The sequence below is a fragment of the Suricata suricatta genome, chromosome 11 (genome assembly GCF_006229205.1).
Source record: "Suricata suricatta isolate VVHF042 chromosome 11, meerkat_22Aug2017_6uvM2_HiC, whole genome shotgun sequence".
Lineage (NCBI taxonomy): Eukaryota > Metazoa > Chordata > Mammalia > Carnivora > Herpestidae > Suricata > Suricata suricatta.
In genome coordinates, this window is record NC_043710.1 from 58,193,842 (window position 1) to 58,214,415 (window position 20,574).

The following is a 20,574-nucleotide window of genomic DNA, read 5'->3' on the forward strand; positions in this document are numbered from 1 at the left end:
ATGACCAGCTGGCTGGTCTCCAGGCTGGGTGAGGAAGACCAGAGACAGACTGTTCCCAAGCTTTTCCCCTGCTAAGTCCCCCATCCCTACCCTTAGGAAGATTTTCACCTGCCATCCCTTTCCAGAAGTAGCCAATGAGCTAGGAGGATCTCTCTGGCAGCTTCCGGTCAGTCTTAAAAACTATGAAGTTTATTGCATTCCACTCCATAACATCACCCCTGCCCCCGTTTCTTTCCAAAGAAAACATACAGATTTTCACCGAAGCTGCCATCAGGGTGAGTTTCCAGGTGCCTGGCTCAGGCCAAGGGTATGGTGGCTCCGTGCTGCAGCCCCCCACGCTGAGAAAGCGGTGAAGCTGGCTGTGAATCCCCACCACGATGAGGTGCTTGGGGTCCCGGGGAGACGGGCCGTGTGGGTGCCCCCTCCCCGTTCCCGCAGGCGTCACCTAAGCCGCCGTTGCCATGGGCACGCAGCAGATGGCCGGGTTTAGGGTTCCCCGGCGGCGGTGCGCACGGGATTAGGTGAATTAGGGAGTCTGAGTAGAGCCACCGCCCAGGCAGACCGCGCCATGGAGCCCCCAGCCGACCCCGTCGATCCCTCGGACACGTCAGACCCCTCCGACCCCGCGGAGGCACGCACCAAGCAGCACGGCAAGTGGGCGCTGGTTCGCAGCCTGAACCACCACGCGTTGAAGACCTACTCGGTCATGCCGGTGAGGGCTGCGCCGTGAGGGGGAGGTTGCACACGGGGAACCCTGCCCCGTGCCTCTGTTTCCCCGCCTGGCAGGAACGGAGCAATCCGCAGTGGGTTGCAGAGCACTAGGGTGCATGCTGACATCACCCGCCCCCCCCACCCGTGCCTCATGCTTACCTGACTCCCACAGTGAACTTGGCCCCAGCTGCCCCTCCTTGCGTGGGGAGCTTTTGCATTCACCCGAGGTGGATGGACCTGGTCCCCGATGGGGCCCAGAGCAGGGAACGCCTCTGGGTGCTCCAAGGGGGCTCCGGAGGCACTTGTGGCCTGGCTGGCCCACCAGCAGGAGAGCACAGCCCTCTACCACCTAAGGCTAGCAATCAGAGACTTCCTTGTTCACAGGTGCCCTTGGCGAGTTGTTTGGCTCACCTTTCCCACCCGTGAAAATGGGGTTACTGAAACCAGTGTCCCAGAGTGATTGAGGATAAGAGGGAGAAACATGTCCTGAGACTGACTCCTTTGCATTCCACAAACAGGGACTGAGCCCCAGGCCCTGCCCCAGAGCAGGGAGGAGGCATAAAGGGCCAAGGCCCTGTAGGAAGTTAGCGTTCATGCCACACTGTGCTGTGTTGCTGGGAGGGCAGTGGGTTGATAGCAGGGACCACATGTAGTTGTGGGGTCCCTCATCTTCCCCTGCCCTGACTCCGGAGTGAGTGAACACCGCTGAGGCCCAGAGAGACTGAAAGACTTAGCCAAAGTCACATGCTATTAGTGGGAGAACTGGGACCTGAACCAAGATCTCTTAACTGTGTGTTCACCGTGGGTGTGTCCAGCTTCCCTGGGGGTGTTCCATTCTGAGAAATCATCACTCTGGGGCTGGGGTACCCTCGGCTCTAGCCACTCAGGTGACAGCAGAGGGGCTGGAACTTGCCGCATGTCACACGGCCATACTGAGGCATATGTCACAGCACAAATGGGAATTTTAATTCAAGGTGAAGTCTCTAGTGGGGGGTCTGTCACAGTGAAGTGGGATGAGTGGGACCAGATGCAGATGTGAGTGCCTGGAATCTGGGGACCGGAAGGGCTGATGGGTGAGACCCGGGGCCTGGTGCCCCTTTCCTCTCCTCCCTCTTCCCACCTCACAAATGTTTCCTGCACTTTTCCATCTTCCTTCCATCCTCCAGCCAGTGACCCCTGTTTTGGGTTCAGGCTCTGCCCTGCAGATGCTCACAGTTTTTATCAGTCACTGATTTGATGAGTGACTGTGGCCAAGTTCCTTTGTCTCAAAGGCCTCAGTTTCCTCATCTGTCAAATGAAGACCAATCCACGTGCATTCTGATGCCCCAAGAACTTCTCCCCTCAGGTTCTCAGGACTCAAAATTCTCCCTGAAGCCAGTTAGCTGCCATTTTCACCTTTTTCCTCAAGTTGAGACCTAGAGTAGAGAAAGAAAGTTAAGCCACTGCTTTCCCTGTGACAGTCCCTGGTTAGGAGAGTTCTAGTCACTTCGGTTCCTGTAGGCCCTGGGCTCCCCGCTCAGTCTCTCTGAGCTCTCATTTCCCGCTCACGTGAGGTCTTTTATTTTGGTTCTCTTCTATTCCCTGAGTGGAGCATATCTTCTATGTGCCAGGCTCTGTGCTGGGTTGGGGGGGACCCCTGCCCCCCAGATGCCCTCAGCTGACGTTCCCATCTTGCCCCTTGACCCACAAGCCATCTAAGGCCAGGGATCCTGTCAGCGTTTCCTGTTTTGCTCACAAAACTGGGCTCAGCGAGCCATTCAGAAAGAGCACTGGATTTGGAGTTTGTCAGACTTGGGCTTCGTTGCGGGTTTTACTACGAAACAGCTGGGTGAACTCGGACAAGCTTCTTGACCTCTTTGAGGAGATGAAGGGGAAATGGAGCCCTCTGGCTGAGGGCTGTCGGTGAGATTATCACAGGGAAGCATCTGACTTGCTACCCGGCCCATGTGGGTGTGTTGTGAGCCAGCATGGGGCAATGGCCTGGCCAGCCTGGCCGCCAGCACTTAGCATCTGTCTGTCCGTCTTGGTCTCTTTCTTTCTCATGCTATACATTCTCCGTTCTTTCTCACACACCCTCTGTCACATGCTCTCTCTCTTAGACACACACACACACTCTCTCTCTCTCTCTCTCTCACTCCCATCGAGAGACAAATTATGTTTTTTCTGTGTTAGACTCTGTTTGACTCTAGGGAGTCACAGACGAGACTAACCCAGCCTGCTCCTCGGGGGGCTGCATGCTGGTGGCACAGATGGTGGTCACCCGCATGGTGCTGGCAGCGAGCAGCAAGTCCAGAGGCCCTGGGGCCTGGAGGGATGCCTCCATTCTTCACACAACAGCCAGAATGAGGTTTTGAAGATGTAAATTCATCATGCGGTCCTCTGGCTTAAAACCTCAATGGCTCTTTGTCATACTTAAAAGAAACTCCAATTCCTGTCCATGGTTACGGGGGCCTGTGCAACCTGCCCATGTTCCCCCCCTTCCCACATCCTCCCCTCATCTGGCTAGATGCACACTGCCTTTCCCATCAGTTCATGGCTCTGTCCCAGAGCGAGAACGGGACCGGCCAGCAGTGGGATCTCCATAAATACATGCAGAATGAATGAATGCGTTCAGTGATTAAGGAGGAGGGGGGATGAGGAGAGGCATACTGGGGTTGGAAGCGGTGCTAGCTGCTCTGGGTCTGCACAGACAGGTGGGCGTCCTCTCGGTGGAGAGGTGGGAGGGGGAGCGGGCAGGTGGTAAAGAGCGCTGTGAGCAGGTGGGGGAGATTCTGGCCAGGGTCGGGGGATGCGGGTGTCAGGAAGCGCAGCTTGAGTGTGGGCGGAAGGGTTATGGGAAGCAGGCATCCCTGGCAGGCACAACGCACACCCACACCTGAGTTCTCCTCCCCAGAGGCCGTCTCATGTTTCCTCCTTTTTCTGGGAGAAAGCTGGGGTCTGGAGCTGACCTGTCTCCGACATGTGTAACCTCCAATGAAGTGGCAGGCGTAGCCAAGAAATAGTTGATTCTGATGGGAACAAACAGGAAGAGTCTGAAGCAGTGAGGACCTGGCCTTGGGACTCCCTGAGCCCACCCCTCAGAGGCATGTGGAAACAGGCTCAAGTCCGTCAGTGACTTGTCCACGGCCCAGCCTGGGCAGGCCTAGAACCCAGGTTCCCTACTCCCAGCCCACAAGGTTTCCACTGGGCTGTTCCCACGGGTGAGGTTCATTGCCTCCAGTTTTCTCAGCTGTTCTATTTCTAACTGCTGCTTGGTAAGTTACAGTTTTATCAAGACGTCCGTGTTCTCTCAAGCTCCTGGGGAATCCTTTTATTAAGATTAGAATAAAATCTAACTCTCACCTGCAGGCCAGTTGAGAGTTGATGGTGCTGGAGCTTGCCCACCTCTGTGACTGCCATCATCCGGCCCATCGGGGTGCCTGGCCCCTTCACCCCACTCCCGGCTGTCTGCAGTGATTGATTGGGTGAATGTATTTGCTCAGTTGTTTGTTTTATGTTTCTTCCTGACTGGAATGTAGACTCCGTGGTCACTGCTGGATCCCTTGCATTTAGATCAATCGGTGCCTTGTATTCAGTAGGTGCTCAATACATGTTTGTGGAATGCATCAATGCTGAAAGTGGTTGTTCTAAGTCCATTTCTCTGACTCTGGGTTTCAGGTTTGGCTTCCATGTGCCTTCACTGGGTGTATGGTGAGGGCAGGGGACACAAATGTGACACTCTCCCGCTCAAGGTCAGGGTTCTCCCCGACAAACCAGGAGGCAGTGTGGTAGAACTCGTATCACAGGGCCCAGCACAGAGCAGCGTCACTGTGAGGAAACCCACACCTGTGACTATGAGACTTGACCCCAGAGGTGATGGAGACTGTTTGGGTGTCCTGTGGGGATGCCTCCTTTAGGACAGAAAGGAAGTGGTTTGGGTCACTTGGTGTTTCTGCCTGAGCCACAACAGACTTGCTGTACATATGTGGGGTTGTAGAGCTTTGGGGAGAGCCAGGCACAGGACAGCCCTGGGTTCAAAGCTGCCCAGCTGTGTGCTCTTGGCTCTTCCCCTCTGTGAGCCTCTGCTTACCTATCTGTGAAATGGGGGCAGTAATGGCTGTTATAGAGGAGGGATTGAGGACATTGCATCAGTAACTGGTCAAGTGCCAGCTCCCTTTCCTTCTCACTCCTGTGGTTGGCATAGGAGCCTCTGGTGGTAGGAGGTCTGAGGCGTGGGATTCCCCTCCCTGCTCACCTGGCCTGGGATTGATTCTCTCTCACCCACAGGGGGACTATGTCTGGATGGACCTGAGATCTGGGCAGGAGTTTGATGTGCCCATTGGAGCCGTGGTGAAGCTCTGTGACTCTGGGCAGATCCAGGTGGTGGACGATGAAGGCAATGTGAGTAGCCCCCTACCTCCCCTGCCCCTGTGGGAGGACACAGGCTGACAGGCAGGGGCCAGGCAGTAACCTCAAGGGGGTAGAGGCAGTACCTGTGCCCCTACTCCTGCCTCTCGGACACCCCCTCTTCCGTGGAGCTTTCCCACTGCCTCAGTGAGAGGGCGCTTCCCCTCTGCCCAGCCTGCTGGGTCTATTTCCATAAGCACTCTGTCTGTTCTGCATAGTGTTAGAGATGGGTGTGTGGAGGGCATGTGTGTGCACATGGTGGTGGGCAGAGAGTGGTACCAGGCTGGAGCCTCCCCAGGGGTGCTTTGAGTCAGACAGACTGGATTTAAATCCCATCCAGCCCACATATTAGTTGTGCAACCTCTATCAAGTCCCCTTCCTTTCCAAGCCTCAGTTTCCTCTTCTGTAAAATGGGGACAATAAGAGCTGTCTCACTGGGTTGTTGATTCAGAAATTGGATCCCATGTAGAGAACACCTCTGTAACGTCAGTTAGTCTAAAAATGCCCGTAGCCTTGCTCTATTGGATTTTGGCGTCCTAGGAATTCGTTGTTAGCCTTGGCACTGCCCTGGGAGTACATCTAACAGGTTAACTCTTTACTTCTTGTGGCCCTGAAGGAAAGGGACTTAGGAGGTGCAAGTTCTGTGGGTAGTGGGAGTCGGGAGGGATAGAAAAGTATAAAGTCAGGGCCCTTCCCTGGAGAAGACGGCTAGCCTGGAGGAGGGCCCCTGGGGGAAGCACATGTGTACGTGGCTTGGGGACATGGGGATATGGTACAGGGTCCTAGCTTAGCTGGGACACAAGGGACTCAGGGAGGTTCAGTCCCACTGTAATTTGGGTTGTGCCTGGTGTTGTGCTCCGTGCTGGGGAATATAGAGACAGAACCAAGTTTCTGTCTTGGGTTCCTAGAATGCTGAGGGCAAAAGAGGGTGCAGTGACAAGGAGCCGAGGGTTCTACTTGGGGCAAGGGTGGGCTTAGGAGCCCAGGAGCCAGGTCCTGGACACACAGGAGGCAGGCACATCCTTGTTGTTCCTGCAGTCTTCAGGGTCAGCCCCCTGGGGTACGCAAAGCCCTTTGGCCCAAGCTGTGTCTTTGGGTCCTCGCAGCATGTGTGAGAGGCAGGGCAGGCAGCCGGTGTTACCCCTGGGAGAAACCGGGACAGAGAGGGACCACCGGGCCAGGCCTGGTCATGCAGCGAGTAAGTGAAGCTGCTGGGATTCACACCCAGGACCTCTGGCCTCCGTGTATGCGTCTCCTGTCCCAGTATCTCAGTGGCGACTCTAGGGCTCAGTCTTCGTACAACCATGCTTTTGTCCCCTGGGCTTCAGAACTGGAGTGCCTGCACTGTTGTTCTGGTGGCCGTGGTTCTAGGACCTCCAAGGAAGCCACTGTGAGGTCACAGCAGGAGAAGGGGACACAGGTTTAGCTGCAGCACAGATGGGCCCACATACTCACCCGCAGCCCCCCTGGCAGGGCCCGGGCACTATGCCTGCAGGCTTATATTTCACCCTGGTCCTGTTGCACGTCAGATGGTGTCCCGTAACTGTGTCACTGGATCCCAGAGCTCCCCTCCCACCTGTTCCCACTAAAGACCAGAGTGTCAGGGCTGCAGGTGGAGAGGGACATGGCGGGCTGGGTGGGAGCAGATCAGGGCATCTAGTTTGCCTCAGCGGCCTTGGCCTGGGGCTTCTGGCCTCCTCTTTTGGGGGCTTTCCCATTCTCATTCCCACACCCCCAACCTGACCCCTTTGACTTCTAAGACCCCTTTAACTTGACAGCAGGGACCAGGCAAATCACATCTGGTTCCCCCGAGACCCCACAAGACCTCTGTCTAGAGAGGGTTCTCAGCTTTGCTGAGTGAATGAATGAATGAATGAATGAATGAATGAAGGTTATGGTTCCAGTCTTCACTGAGACCTAACATTTTGCCTTTGCCCAAGCTCTTCCCATTGCCAGATGCACCCCTCCTTCCCTTACTACAGAGCCTGTGGTCCCTGTCCCTCTAAAGTCAATACCAAGCCAGCCCTTCTCCAGAAGTGCCCCCAGCCCCTGGGATTGGCCATGTTTCTGCACGCGCTCGCTCGCTCGCTCGCTCGCTCTCTCCCCCCCCTCCCCCTCCCCCCCACCCCCTGGCATTCCTTCAGGGCCAGGTCTCAGTCGTGCCCTGATTACACTTTGGTCTGGGCTATAGGTGCCTGTGGACATTGACCTGAGGGGTGCTGACCTCGCTTGGGAGTCCCCTTCTTGTAGGAAAGGGCTGGGGGAGGCTCAGTTCGGCCGTTGCACTGGGTGAGCCACTTCATCACTGGAGTGTGACTCCTCGCTATTAAATGGGGGCCGGTAATTCTGTTATGAGATGTTATGAGGAACAAACGAGAGCACAGATCTCCTCTGTCAAACCAGAAAGCATTAGAGGAGTAATACCCAGGCCTGGTTGAGCACTTAATTACCAGGCAGCAGCGCTTTTTTTGACATGGCAGGAGTAAAATAAAGGTTGACCTTTAGTGTTTCATTTAATTCCCCCAACGTCCTCAAGAAGAAGGGACTGTTATTCTAACTCCCATTTCATAGATGGTGTCATGGAGGCTCAGGAAAGCCAAGTGGCAAGTACAGGGCTTACGGGTCACGTGTTGGCTGAGCGGTCTCTTCCCTCCGTGCGAACTGTTGGGGTCAGAATGATGGGACCAGAGGCTGGGGTCAAGTGGGGGAGGCAGACAGCCTGCCCAGGCGGCCTCTTCCCTCTGGCCTGCATCAGAGTCAGCAGGGACCAGGCAGAGGGAATTTTCCAACTGGATCAGCTTGTATTAAGAAATAGGATAAAATGGGAGCAAGGAATGTTCCGCTCAGGACTGGAAAGTCCAGGCGGGTTCTTCGATCTCCCCATCCGGCCCATTCATGCCTCAGGGAGGACTGTGCAAGGGCCTGACCTGGATGAAAATGCTTCTGGCCCAGGAGATGCCCTGAAATGCCAGGGCAGTCGGGGCTGTGGGCTATGGCTAGCCCTGTCCCTGATCCCTCTGAGGGCCTTGTGCAGGTCACCACCCTACTCTGATCCTGTGTTCTCAGGTGAGGTGAGGGCAGGAATAAGGGACTGTTAGGGTCTCTCCCTGACTAGGATTCCTGCTTCTAATTCAGAACTGGTTTAGTAGTCACCAGTTAGCCATGTGTCCCCTCAGATTCCCTGCCATGTCATTGTGTCTGGCCCCTGCATGAGGCACTGTGGACCTAGGGTATAGAAGACATGGAGTCTGGCCTCTGTGAGCCCCCAGCCTTTGCGTGCATTGGGAGGTCAGAACTGCATTCAGACAACAGCAGCCCAGTGGGACCACTGCCTCGCAGCGGGAGACCCAGGCGATGTGAAAGCCCAGAGGAGGCCCTGACGTGGCCCATGGGGCGAGGGGGTGGGGGAGGCACAGTGGAGCGTGTGACAGTGGGCATCGGGGACAGCAGAGGCTTTAGAAACTGGGAAAACTTTGGGCGGGGCCTCAAAGGCAGGATGGAAAGGAAGTAAGGGGAACAGCATGAGCAAGGCCACAGAGGCATTTGGGGAAGTGGAGATCAACCCCCTCTGGCTTGGAACAACATGGGGGTCCTGGAGCAAAGGCCAAAAGTCCTGTGTCTACCCTTGAATGCCAGGCTGAAGAGTGTGGGGGAGAAGGGCAGGGCTCCAAGCCCCAGAGTGATGGGATCAGACAGGTGCCTGAGGAAACCCCCAGGGGCGTGCAGGACTGTAGGGGAGAGCTGGGGGTGAGGAGGAGGGTGGCAAGGACCAGGGAAGAGATGGCAGTCTGGATCAGGGGAGGGGCTTGAGGTCAGTGAGAAAGGCACTGCTCACTCAGCAGCCCTTCAGAGGATTGAATGAGTAGGACAGGATGACCAGCTGGATTGGGGATGAGACAGGATGAGGGGCTGATGGCCCAGGTTCCTGCTAGTGACAAGCCGTTGGGTTGGTTTTCCCAGAGGGGGGCCCAGAGGAGAAGGAGGTATGAGAGAACATGTTGTGTGCACCACACCTGCTCACCAAGTCTGAGTGCCTGAGCTGGGCGGTGGCAGAGGGGTCCCCTTCTCCCTGTTCCTAAAAGTTAAGCTCCTGAAACTCCCTGGGTTCTGGCATTTGGGAACAGGGAAGGGCCCCCAGAGGGCTGTGGGGGCTCACTCAGGCTGCAGCCACACCCCAGAGCACAGATCAGACATGCACCTCCCTGAGATGCTAGGATTGTGAGGAGAAAGTGCTGGAGACCACCTTGGGGAAGGAAGGATCTGTGGCTTTGTTGAAACTGCCAATGCTATTGGCAAGATGTACCACTGGAAGCCCCTCCCCCTCGCCCCCCCATAGGAGAAGATATGACAGGGCAGTATAGGGAGAGCCCCAGGACAACCTGTCTCCTAGTTTCTGCATCAGCTCACATGCACTGAAAGCTCACCTCTGCTCTGCACTCATCCACGAACCCTGTGAGCTATATCCCAAACAGACCCCTTTCTCTCCATCTCCACTGCTACCGCTCTGCTTTCGTCAGCCTTGGGGGCTTTGCTTTTGCTGTTCCCTGGACCTGAATGCCCTCTCCCCACCTCTTCAGGGGGTTCTTCCTCATCATTCAGATCTCAGCTCAAATGTCACCTCCTGGGAGAGGTAGTTCCTGACCATCCTAAGGGAGTCTCCCCCCCCCCCCCCCCCGCCCCGCTTATCTCTATCCCATACCCCTGTTGGTTTATTCTTGGCACTATCTGAAATTGCTTTTTGTGTAACTTGAAGCCCGGTCTAACTCCAGTGGTTACACTTTCCACTCCATCCTGCGAAGAGACTCGGGGGCGGGGGCTAATTCCCTTTATGAGAATCCTAAGTGGGGCCAAAGTCCCTGCACTGCCCATCTTTTAGTCTGTAGAGAGAGAATTCCGTAAGAGGAAGAGGAGGAGTGGTCCATACAGTGTGGGGTGAGCAGTACCATCCTCATAGACTCAAACCTGATAATGATAGTGTTTGGCCACAGGAGAGGACGAGGTCTTTACCAGGGTCTTGCGGACCCAGGATTCCTGCCCCTCCTGGGCCCCTTGCCCAGGGGAGCACAGCCTGGGTCCCAGAAGAGCCTCCTGACGGTAGCCACCCTGCCTCCCCACAGGAACACTGGATCTCCCCGCAGAATGCCACGCACATCAAGCCCATGCACCCCACGTCGGTCCACGGCGTGGAGGACATGATCCGCCTGGGAGACCTCAACGAGGCTGGCATACTGCGTAACCTGCTCATCCGCTATCGGGACCATCTCATCTACGTGAGTGCTGCCCCGCCCACACGCTGCCCCGCACCCCTGCCAGGTCTCCGAGGCAGCCAGGGACTCCTCTGTCCTCAGCCATAGATTCGGAACCATCCTTTCTTTGGGGCTGAACCTTCTGTGGTCTGTGGATGGGGAAGGGAGGAGTATATACCATGGGTTCATGTGTCTCCCTAGGCTTTGAAACCATTGGGAGGCCTGGGTGGGTTGATGAGTGGCTTTGTGCTTTGCCCCAAGATGGGGAACTGCTGTCCCCTCTGTGTTTGCTATGGGGACAGGGCCTGCCATTGGTCCTCAAGGTCAAGATAGGATGGGCCCAGAGTCTGTATCCTCAAAAGGGAATGGAGGAGGGAACATGGTCCTTGGCCCCGCAAAATCTTGATAGGAGAGTCAGTCATACACACACTCCACATTCTTTCACCTTGAAACTCAACAGGACAAATAGTCTCACGCAGCCTGGATTGAGCTGATTCCAACAGGTGGGTTCAGAGACCATCAGAACATGAAGGGCCCATGGAGATCATTGTCTAGAGGCTCACACTTTTTGGCCTTTGGTACCTTTTATGCTCTTAAAATTACTGAGGACTCTCACGAGCATTTATTAACATAGGCTTTATTGATATTTACCATATTAGAACTTGAAACTGAGAAACTTCACAAATGTATTAACACATTAAAAAATAACCATAAAAATCTATTATAGGAAAACATCTTTATGAAAAATAACTGTATATATAACCCTTCCCAAAGTAGTGAGGAGAGCAGCACTATTTTATATATTTTTTTCAACTATCTTCAATGTCTGGCTTAATAGAAGACAACTAATTCTCATATCTGCCTCACATCCAGTCTGATGTGAGGGTGTCTGGTTGAAGTGTATGGGGAAAAGCTGGCCGCACAGATACGGAGGTGGAAAAGAACTTGCAGATTACCGGAAAGTTCTCTGAGCTTTCAGAGATCTCTGGACCCTCAGAGGTCTCTGGACCACACTCTGAAAACTGCTGGGCTAGTCCTAGAGTCCCACTTTCTAGGCCAGGAAACTAAGTCTCCAGGAGGTTTTGCCAGGCCCAGAGCTAGCTGTGTGCTGGGGTCACTGCTTGTCTGTGACCCAGCCCCTCCCTCCAGCAGCTCTGGGTGAGAGAAACCAGGGCTGTGTCACAAAAAGGAGATCAGGATGGAGCATTTCGCCCCCTCAGGGGTTCCCAGAGGTGGGTGGTGTGGCATTCAGGAAGGGGCGCTGCCTGAATAGGAGGCTGGAGGCAGGACTACACATGTGAATGAACGACACAGGGTCACTCAGGTTGTCCGGACTGTGAAGAGGAGCTGGGGAGACAGGGTCGGGAGCCCTGAAGTTGCCCCTGAGCAATCATGACAAGGAGCTGTGTCAAGGTCAGCGATCCATCCTCTCAAAAGCCGTGGAATTGTGGCCACTCAACTTCCAGGGGGGCACTCTGCTACCCTCCCCACTCTGGGATCCTCAGCCACTTCAGTGCCCCACTCCATGCTGAGGCCCTTGACATTCATCCCCTGAGTAAGCCTAGCACATGGCTTTTTACAGGGAGCCCCTTAGCACTGATAAATCCCCTCTCACTCTTTCCCTCACCCAGAGTGGGGGCAGGGCACAGACAGCACCTCCAGCCAAGGGCAGCAGCATCCAGACAGGAGGATGGTTCTAGAACTCAAGCCCAGGCCAGAGATTGCCTATGGAGATCCTAGAGCTCTCTGTGGCTGCTCTTCTGGGGCTGGGTGGAGTCTAACACTTGGGGCCGGAGGTAAGCAGGGACAAGGAGGCCACTGCCAGAGCTTATGTCTTGACCCAGTCTCCTGCCAGGAGGAGGCCGAGGGCCCCTTCACATGGAGGAGCTGGGGCAGCTGGGAGACCCCACAGACCATGTCGAAGAATAATTCAGAGGCATGTCGTTTGCTATTTTGCACAGTTTAGCGATTCTTGCGGGCACCTCATTCCTCACATGTGAGGGACAGCAGGTGAACTGAATCAAACAACAAAGGCAAACACAAGATTCATAAAGGAAGGGGAGGGGAGAAAAAAACTCCAGGTTGGGAAGAGCAAATCTTGTTTGTGGAATTTGGGGGATAGACTAGCTGGCAGCTAGCAGAGAAATCAGCCTTATGTCCTTGAGTAGTCTCAGAAGGGGACCAAAGAAGAGGATCTCAGAGGTTTATGGATTCTTCAGAAAGTTCCAAGATCTATACCATTTTCCTCATTAGAAGTTCTCACCAGTTACCTCTCTGATGGTCTCTTCTCTGGGTGAGGGAGACGAGGCAGGGGAGGGGACAGGGCACCGAGTCGGGATGCAGTGCCTAAGCTGCCTTCTTGTTCAGGAAACCAAAATATGGCACCTGGGGCAGGGGTCGGGGGGCACCCAGCTCGGTTGGTCCATGGACCTAAGATTCCGGGTGCTTGTTGGTATGGGGAACCGTGTTCAATGACTGTCCAGTACAGGGTTTCAACGTGCTGACTCTCTGATTCTGTGACTGGGTAGATGGGGTAGGACTAGAGCTCTGAAGAAGCAACCGGGCCATTGTCCCACCCAGAAACCATACCTGTCCCTAACCATGGCAACCCCTGGTCACTTCATGGCTTGGGTTACCCTGGGCACAGCCCCATGTACCCAGGATTTCCTCAGATTACCACAGCTGCTCACAGCCCTGGAGCTGGGTGATGCTCTGTCCCTGACTGTCTGCCTTGGGCATGCTCTCTCCAGCTGGCCCACCCCTAGGAGCCTGAGGGACAGCACCCCAGGGCCACAAATCAGCACTGGATATCCCCAATGGGGGGAGGACCCTCAGAGGATGCCTAGCAACTCCTGGGTCCCACAGGAAGCGAGTGGCAGGGCACATGGGAATTCAGGGCTCTCTGATCCTGAATAGGGGCTAGAGGCTGGGCCCAAGTCTTGGCCTTTGGGGAGTCCCTGCTTCCCTCTGGTCCCAGACTTCCCTCTGACATGATGGGGAGACTTCCTGAGTGAGCACCTCTGTGACTCTGAGAAGGTGCATGTGCTGAGGGTGTGTCTTGGTCTCCATAGCCTGCTGAGAGGCTCCAGGACTGGCAAGCCTGAGGGCTTCCTAGAAGAGGTGGACCCATTTCTGTCACATCTCCTGGAGTGTGTCTCTGGTTCCAGAGAGGTTCCTAGAACTCTGCTTGGGGACTTGGGGCCCCTAGGGACCATGTGTGCTGTGTCCTTGGCTTGGGAATAGTCCTTATCTCTCCCCCTCTCAACCTATGGCCCCAAAGGCAGGTTTTCTTCCTGGAGGCTTGAGCATAGGCCTGTGCTGGGCAGCTGGGCATTAACCCCTTCTCACCACGGGCCCTTGGAGAGAGAGGAGGCCAGAGGGCCTCAGGGAGCAGTGCCAAGAGCCTTGGGGGATGGACAGGGGCAGAGCCGGCCTGGGTCTCCTTGCTGGTGGTGGCCAATTACCCCCTCTGCCCCATCACAGTCCTGGGGTTCAGGTAAGCCCAGGTGGGGAGGTGAGGCCTGGGCTCCTATGACAGAACTCCCACTTTATTCGGCCCCCTGCTCCTCTTGAAGTGATATTGAAGTCCGGCTTCTTCCCAGGGGCTCCGTTTTCCCATCTGGAAAGGGCTGTCTAACCCCGCACCCTGGCCCTCTAAGGAGCACAGGCAGCAATGGAGGGACAGTGGTAACATCCTGGACCCAACAGGGGTCCGGCTGACAGATTTGTGTTCTTGCCCTTCTGCCGGGGAGGGTCTATTAGCTATTTTGAAATGGGCGCATTTCTATAAATTGGAAAGATTTCCTCCTGCCACAGAGAAAACCACAGCTAATTTCTTTCTTGTCTATCCTCCAAGACAAAGACTGTATCTATGATTCACATCAAACAGCATATAAAATTGCTTATTTTTTCTACACAAATAGTAGCGTTGCTCTCCACACTGTTCTGTGCTATTTTTCCATGAGCCACATCCTGGGGCCATCCTTCCTGTCACTATAGGCAGGGCTGCCTAAGAGTTGCTGACAGGCTGTCCCCTCCCCTCCCTTCCCTGCTCTTTCGGGCGAGCCGCGGTTAATGCATGGTGCCAGGCCTGGGGAGAAGGGACAGTGAGGCCAGGGGGCAGAGGCCTTGAGTCAGAATCACAGAGGAGTCAGGTGGGCCAAGTGATGGGGACTATGTAGATCACATAGGCGTTTACCTGGCTTCCTGTAGGGGCATCATCTCAGCTTAGACCTGAAAGAATTAGCAGGTATGTGGGGAGGAGATGGAGTTTGGTGCTTTTAGCTGAAGGTTTAACATGGAGGGAGCCTCCTGGGCATGGGATGCTGCTGCTGAGGGCCAGGGCTCTGGTGTCTTGTGTCCTGCAGCGTGGGAAATTGCCTGAGGGTGTTTAGCAAGGGGATGGCACTGTCACATTTTTAAAAAGCTGGCCCTGGCTCAGAGTGGAGGGTAGATTGCAAGGGGTCAGGCAGGTGGGAGCTGGGGACCCAGAGGGGAGGCACCTGCAGCAGTCTGTTGGGAATCTGAGATGGCCAGGGCTGGGGGGCTGGGGGACAGGGTGGGGCTAGGGAGATGGCTGTGCCATTGGAGAGATGGGCTGGTATGAAGGAGAGGGAGGCCACGAGGGGCCTCCCAGGTCCGGCCCTGGGTGAAGGATGGTTCGGCTCTGTTGGCCGAGTTGGGCTGGTTGAGGGAGCAGGGTTGGAGGGGAGGGTGGGATCCAGTCCCGACAGGGGTGTGGATGGAAGGGGGGACGTCCAGGAGGTGGGGGCTTGGGGCCTGCTGCTCCGGAGGGCCCTCTGGGCTGAGCGGGGAGGGCTCTGAAGCCGTGCAGGGGAGAGGAGGGTCCAAGTCCTGCTGCAAGAAGGCTTCTTGTAGTGTATCTGCGCATCCTCTCTGGTACTGGCTGGCCCTGCACTTGGTCACTGAGTCTGTCCCAGGGTCACCTCTGTCTGGCTCTGGCTGCCCCTGTTACCGGCTCATTAGGTCTGCATTAATGTCTCTACCTCCAGCCTTGAGGCCAACCATTCATCCTCCCACAGCTGCCAAGATGACCTTCCTCCAACATCCCTTCCAAATGCCATGCCCTTTCATGCCTCTGTGCTTGATTCCCACTGACCAGCCCTCATTCCCCCTCTCCCTACACTGCCACCTTCCGCACCAGAGGAATATGCTGCTTCCCATAGGCCCTAGCTTTCCCTCCCTGGCCCCCAGGATGTTCTGTCAGCTCCCTCCCTGCCCCCCCAATGTGTCTCAGTGCGGGGGTCCTATAATGACTGCATGGAGTCAGCCTCTTGCCACATGGCAATCACAGACCAGGTGGTTTGCTGTTAGGTTATTAAAAAAAAATTTTTTTTAATGTTTATTTTTGAGAGAGAGAGAGAGAGAGAGAGAGAGAGAGAGAGAGAGAGAGAGAGAGGACATGAGTGGGGGAGGGGCAGAGAGAGGGAGATACAGAATAGGAAGCAGGCTCCAGGCTCTGAACTGTCAACACAGAGCCTGACGTGGGGCTTGAACTCATGAACCATGAGATCATGACTTGAGCTGAAGGCAGATGCTTAACCATCTGAGCCACCCAGGTGCCCCTCAGTGCCACGTTATTAAGGAAGTGTCAAGAAAGGAAGGTGGCACTTAAGGACAGCTACTTCCTAAGCAGGCACATGTCAAAGGTTATGTATGCCCTTCAGTCGTTCCATAGCCCTGGGAGGTAGGTGTTAACCACCCCCCTTTTACAGATGAGCAAACTGAGCTGTAGAGAAGCAAAGCAATCTGATCTGCCGAAGAGATGTTCTTTGTGGCTGACTCCCCCACCTGGGGGCAGGTGGTCCCCACAGCCAGGCAGGGCTGAGGTGCCCTGGGGCTGGAGGTTTGGGGGTTCTGATCTGAGAAGTTAGCCCAGCCCCGGACTGTGTGGGGTCTTCTTGGGAGAGAATGCCCTCATTTCCCCGTTCCCCACTGACCAGCTGCCTTGTCTCCCGTTCCCCACTTTCCAACCCCAGACCAACTGTGGAGGGCGGGTGAGTGTGACACAGAGCTGGCTCTGGCTCTCCGTACATGCTTGGCCTGCATTCCGTTCACTGCCCTCCCTCCCCCCCCCCCCCCCCCCCCCCCCCCCCCCCCCGCCACCGGTCCTGCCTGCTTGGACTCTTGCACACAGTCGGGGGGGGTCAGCACGCCACGTTTTGCTGCTTCTAGTGTGGTCTGCATGGAGGCAGAGCCTGGGGTGGGGGGCAGGAAGCATCCCCCAGGGCCCAGAGAAGGGCGCTAAGTGGCCAGTTCTCCTGGCCCAGGGCGGGCAGAGGCGGGACTGGAACCCAGGGCTGGGCTGCCCCCTGCTTCGCACGGCCCCACCGGCCCTGGTTTGGGCGTATCTCCTGGTACGTGGTGCTGGCAGCAGTACCTGCCCTGCATGGCTACCTTGGGCTGTGGCTCCCGGGTGATGCACTGCGTTCTTGGTGGGAAGCGACAGGCCACAGAGTCACTTCCTCTTGGTTGTTTCTTCTTTCTTCAGTCTCTCCAGGTCTAGATGTCAATATATCCATCATTGATTATAGGCTGAGCCTGACCTTTTCAAGCTGGGGTAGGGAGGGGCAGGCGGAGGGCGCAGTAATTCCTGGGCCCCCGATTCTGCCCTGGTGGTAGGAGGCCCAGGCCGTGTTGTCCTCTGTGTGGTGGGCCCTGGGCTCACAGCAGGAAATCTTGTGCACAGTTGGCCAGTTTGGGCACCAACAGGGGAGCCTGAGGAGAGGAAGGCCCCTAGGAGTTTGAGGTGCACCAGGCCCCTGCACCCGTGCTGGCCAGGATGGCTGGTGTGTCCTGTCCCCCAGAACACAGGGGCCCCTCTGCCACGGGGCAGTGCTACAGAGACTGGGGCCTATCCAGCCCTTGAACCACAGCCCCCAGCCCCTTGAGCTTTTTAGGATTTGGTTTCACTCCCCCTGGACCAACCTAGCCTCTGCTCTGGAATGGTCTGGTTTCTGAATGTTACTCCAAACCTTTGGGATACAGGACTTGGAGGCAAAAATGGGGACCAGCATTTGAGTAATACCTGCAGTGTGCTGTGCTGTTTAAAGTATAGTACTTCCTAATCTTTATAAACAGTTCCATTATGCCCATTTTACAGATAAAGATAAGGGAAATGGAGGCTTAGGGACTCTCCCTTTCTCCCCACTTCTTTCCTCCCTTCATCAAACCCCACTGAGCACCTGCTCCAACCCAGACCCAACGCTAGTTTGACGGCCTCACTCTCAGCTTCTAGAGAGGATGGATTCTGACCTCAGGTCTATATGACTCTAAAGTCAGTGCTGTCTGTGCCAGAGGAATGAAACTGGGCAGAGCCTGAGAACTTTCTAGAGTTAGAGTCTCCCACACAGGATGTGGCGAGTTCTTTATCCCTTTTTGCCCACAGACGTACACAGGCTCCATTCTGGTGGCTGTGAACCCCTACCAGCTGTTGTCCATCTACTCACCAGAGCATATCCGCCAGTATACCAACAAGAAGATTGGCGAGATGCCCCCCCACATCTTTGCCATTGCCGATAATTGCTACTTCAACATGAAGCGCAACAGCCGTGACCAGTGCTGTATCATCAGGTGGGCACCTCAGCACCAGACAAGCTTTGTGTGCTCCTGTTAATGCCTCATAATATAGAGAATCACCTCCCCTTTCTCAGGCCTTATATCTCTATTAATGTTGCCAATGTTCTTGTTAGCATTTGAGGCTGACCTTGTTTATTATTGGCTCCTGTTAAGTTATCGTCAATGTGGAATTTCAGGCTTTTATTTTCTCTTGGGCAGAGGGTAATGGTATAAAGCAGTGGTCCAGCATCAGTATATGCCATGCTCCATGGCAAGTATGGAGAGAGGGGTGTCTGTGTCTAAATGAAAGGGAAGGAAAATGCCTTTGTCTGTGGCAGAGCCCTGAGCTCCTGCAGCCCTTCCCATCCTGGAAAGGTCCATATTGCCAGCCTACTTTGCAGAGTGGGTGAGGGAAGCAGCTTGGGCCAGGGCCCCATAGGAGAGGGCCAGTGTGGGCTGTGACGGGTGCTGCCCCTCCCTGGGTCTCCCCTGCAGCGGGGAGTCTGGGGCAGGGAAAACGGAGAGCACGAAGCTGATCCTGCAATTCCTGGCGGCCGTCAGTGGGCAGCACTCATGGATTGAGCAGCAGGTGCTAGAAGCCACCCCCATCCTGGAAGGTAGGGCCAGGGCTCTGGGAGTGGGGCTGGGTGGCGGGGTGGGTGCTGCCCTTGCCCATGACCCTCTCCCCACCCCGAAGCATTTGGGAACGCCAAGACCATCCGCAACGACAACTCAAGCCGCTTTGGGAAGTACGTCGATATCCACTTCAGCGAGCGAGGGGCCATCGAGGGCGCCCGGATCGAGCAGTACCTGCTGGAGAGGTCACGCGTCTGCCGCCAGGTGGGCCCAACCCGGGGGGGGGGGGGGGGCGGCAGGTGGACCCAACCCAGGGATGGGGGGGGGCCGCGGGACGCACCTGCACAGGACCCCAGCCCTCAGGCGTGAGTGGGGTACGCCTAGTCTGGTCCAGACCGTCCCTTCGGGCCTGAATCCCCACCACAAAACCTGCCCGTGGTGGAAGTCACTTCTTAAAATAGTAAACCACGTTTCTGCCGTGATCGTCTGGTTTCTGAGGCCGCCTCCTGCCCGCCAACACTCTGCCCCATTCTCAGGCCCCCGATGAAAGAAATTACCACGTGTTCTACTGCATGCTGGAGGGCATGAGTGCGGATCAGAAGAAGAAGCTGGGTCTGGGCCAGGCCTCAGACTATAACTACTTGGCTATGGTGAGCTTCAGGCGGGGCACCGGCGAGGAAGACACCTGTCGCAGCGAGCTCGGGGCCTGGTGGGCGGATGCTCCGCGTGGCCTTTCCCCTTGTCCCCTGACCTGCCCCTGGGCTCGTGTAAGCCAGACGGCCTGTCCCACACTTGGGCGTTTCCCCAGCTGCATGTGCATCTAGATGAATTGTCATCACAGTTCTACATGTTCCTAAAGATGCATAGAGCTCCTGGGCCCAGGGAGGCATAGACACACATGCCCGTGTGTGCACGTGCACAGACCTGCCTGCACACGCGTGCTGTGTTAGTTCTGTCTTTGAGGACGTGGAGACTGGGACCTCTGCCGGGACCCCCAGACTGTAGGGCACTGGCTATTCAGCCTTGAGGGCTCACGGGTCACAGAGCCCCAGGCCAGCCTCTTGCTGCTCTCTGGCCACCAAGGAGAAGTGGGCCCCAGGGCCATGGCTGCCACCGGCATTGGTTGTGTGTGTGTGTGTGTGTGTGTGTGTGTGTACACAGCAGGCTCGGGGTACCCGCTTCCTTAGCCCTGTGAGAACCCATGGCTGGGCCAGGCCAGGCCAAGTGGACCCAAAATGAAGGACGTGAATGACAAAGGAGTGTGCGTGCTGTAGGTGTGCCAGGCCTCCCCAGACACTTGCTGTAGCTGGATGGGAAGCCACACAGACACACATGCACGTCTCACAGGCACACACCACGGGGCAGAATCCTGTCGGTGCCCAGCAGTCTGCAGTTACCTCCTCCTCCCACACCGGGCTGCTCCTGGTGAGGGACTGAGTCCCTGACGGTGAGTGTCCACTGCGGAGAGCCTTGGTGCTGTGACTGCTGGGCAAGGGGACAGGACAGGCCTCTTGCTTTTGGGAAGAAGGGGAATCCAGGGTCCCTAGAAGGGGGAAACGTGTGTTAAAAAGCCCTAGTCAGGAGCTTTCTAGATGTTCTGGAGAGATCACGGTGCTCATGAGGCAAGGCTGGTGCCTGGCACCCCAGACTGGCCTGACCTGCCAGAGGGGACCCTTCGTCCCAGGTGCTGCCTCTCCGGGGGACCCTGGGGCCTTGCTGATGCCCTCCTGTGCCCCACTCTCCCCCCCCCACCCCCCACCAGGGTAACTGCATAACCTGTGAGGGCCGTGAGGACAGCCAGGAGTACGCCAACATCCGCTCAGCCATGAAGGTGCTCATGTTCACGGACACTGAGAACTGGGAGATCTCAAAGCTCCTGGCTGCCATCCTGCACTTGGGCAACCTGCAGTATGAGGGTGAGGGGCCCGGAGGGTGCACCCCTACCCCACTCCACCCCTGTACTGGGTCCAAGGGCAGCTCAACACCTAGCTGTCTGTGGGGGATTGTGGCTCAGTTTCTGTCCCACCAGGTACACACCCTGTTTCATAGGAGCTGGGTCTGCCCCTGTGTGCTCTGG

General features: G+C 56.1%; 1 protein-coding gene across 1 annotated transcript in view; it reads left to right on the forward strand.

The window, feature by feature from the left end:
• The first annotated feature begins 662 nt into the window (after window positions 1-662).
• Window positions 663-20,574, forward strand: part of MYO7A (myosin VIIA) — a 74,451-nt gene continuing 54,539 nt past the window's right edge. Inside the window, exons 1-8 of the mRNA XM_029914998.1 lie at window positions 663-712; window positions 4,978-5,091; window positions 10,215-10,367; window positions 17,752-17,936; window positions 18,417-18,538; window positions 18,619-18,761; window positions 19,034-19,147; window positions 20,260-20,413. Coding sequence (XP_029770858.1) covers window positions 707-712; window positions 4,978-5,091; window positions 10,215-10,367; window positions 17,752-17,936; window positions 18,417-18,538; window positions 18,619-18,761; window positions 19,034-19,147; window positions 20,260-20,413 — 991 coding nt within the window. The 5' untranslated portion in view covers window positions 663-706. The remainder of the gene's footprint in view (window positions 713-4,977; window positions 5,092-10,214; window positions 10,368-17,751; window positions 17,937-18,416; window positions 18,539-18,618; window positions 18,762-19,033; window positions 19,148-20,259; window positions 20,414-20,574) is intronic.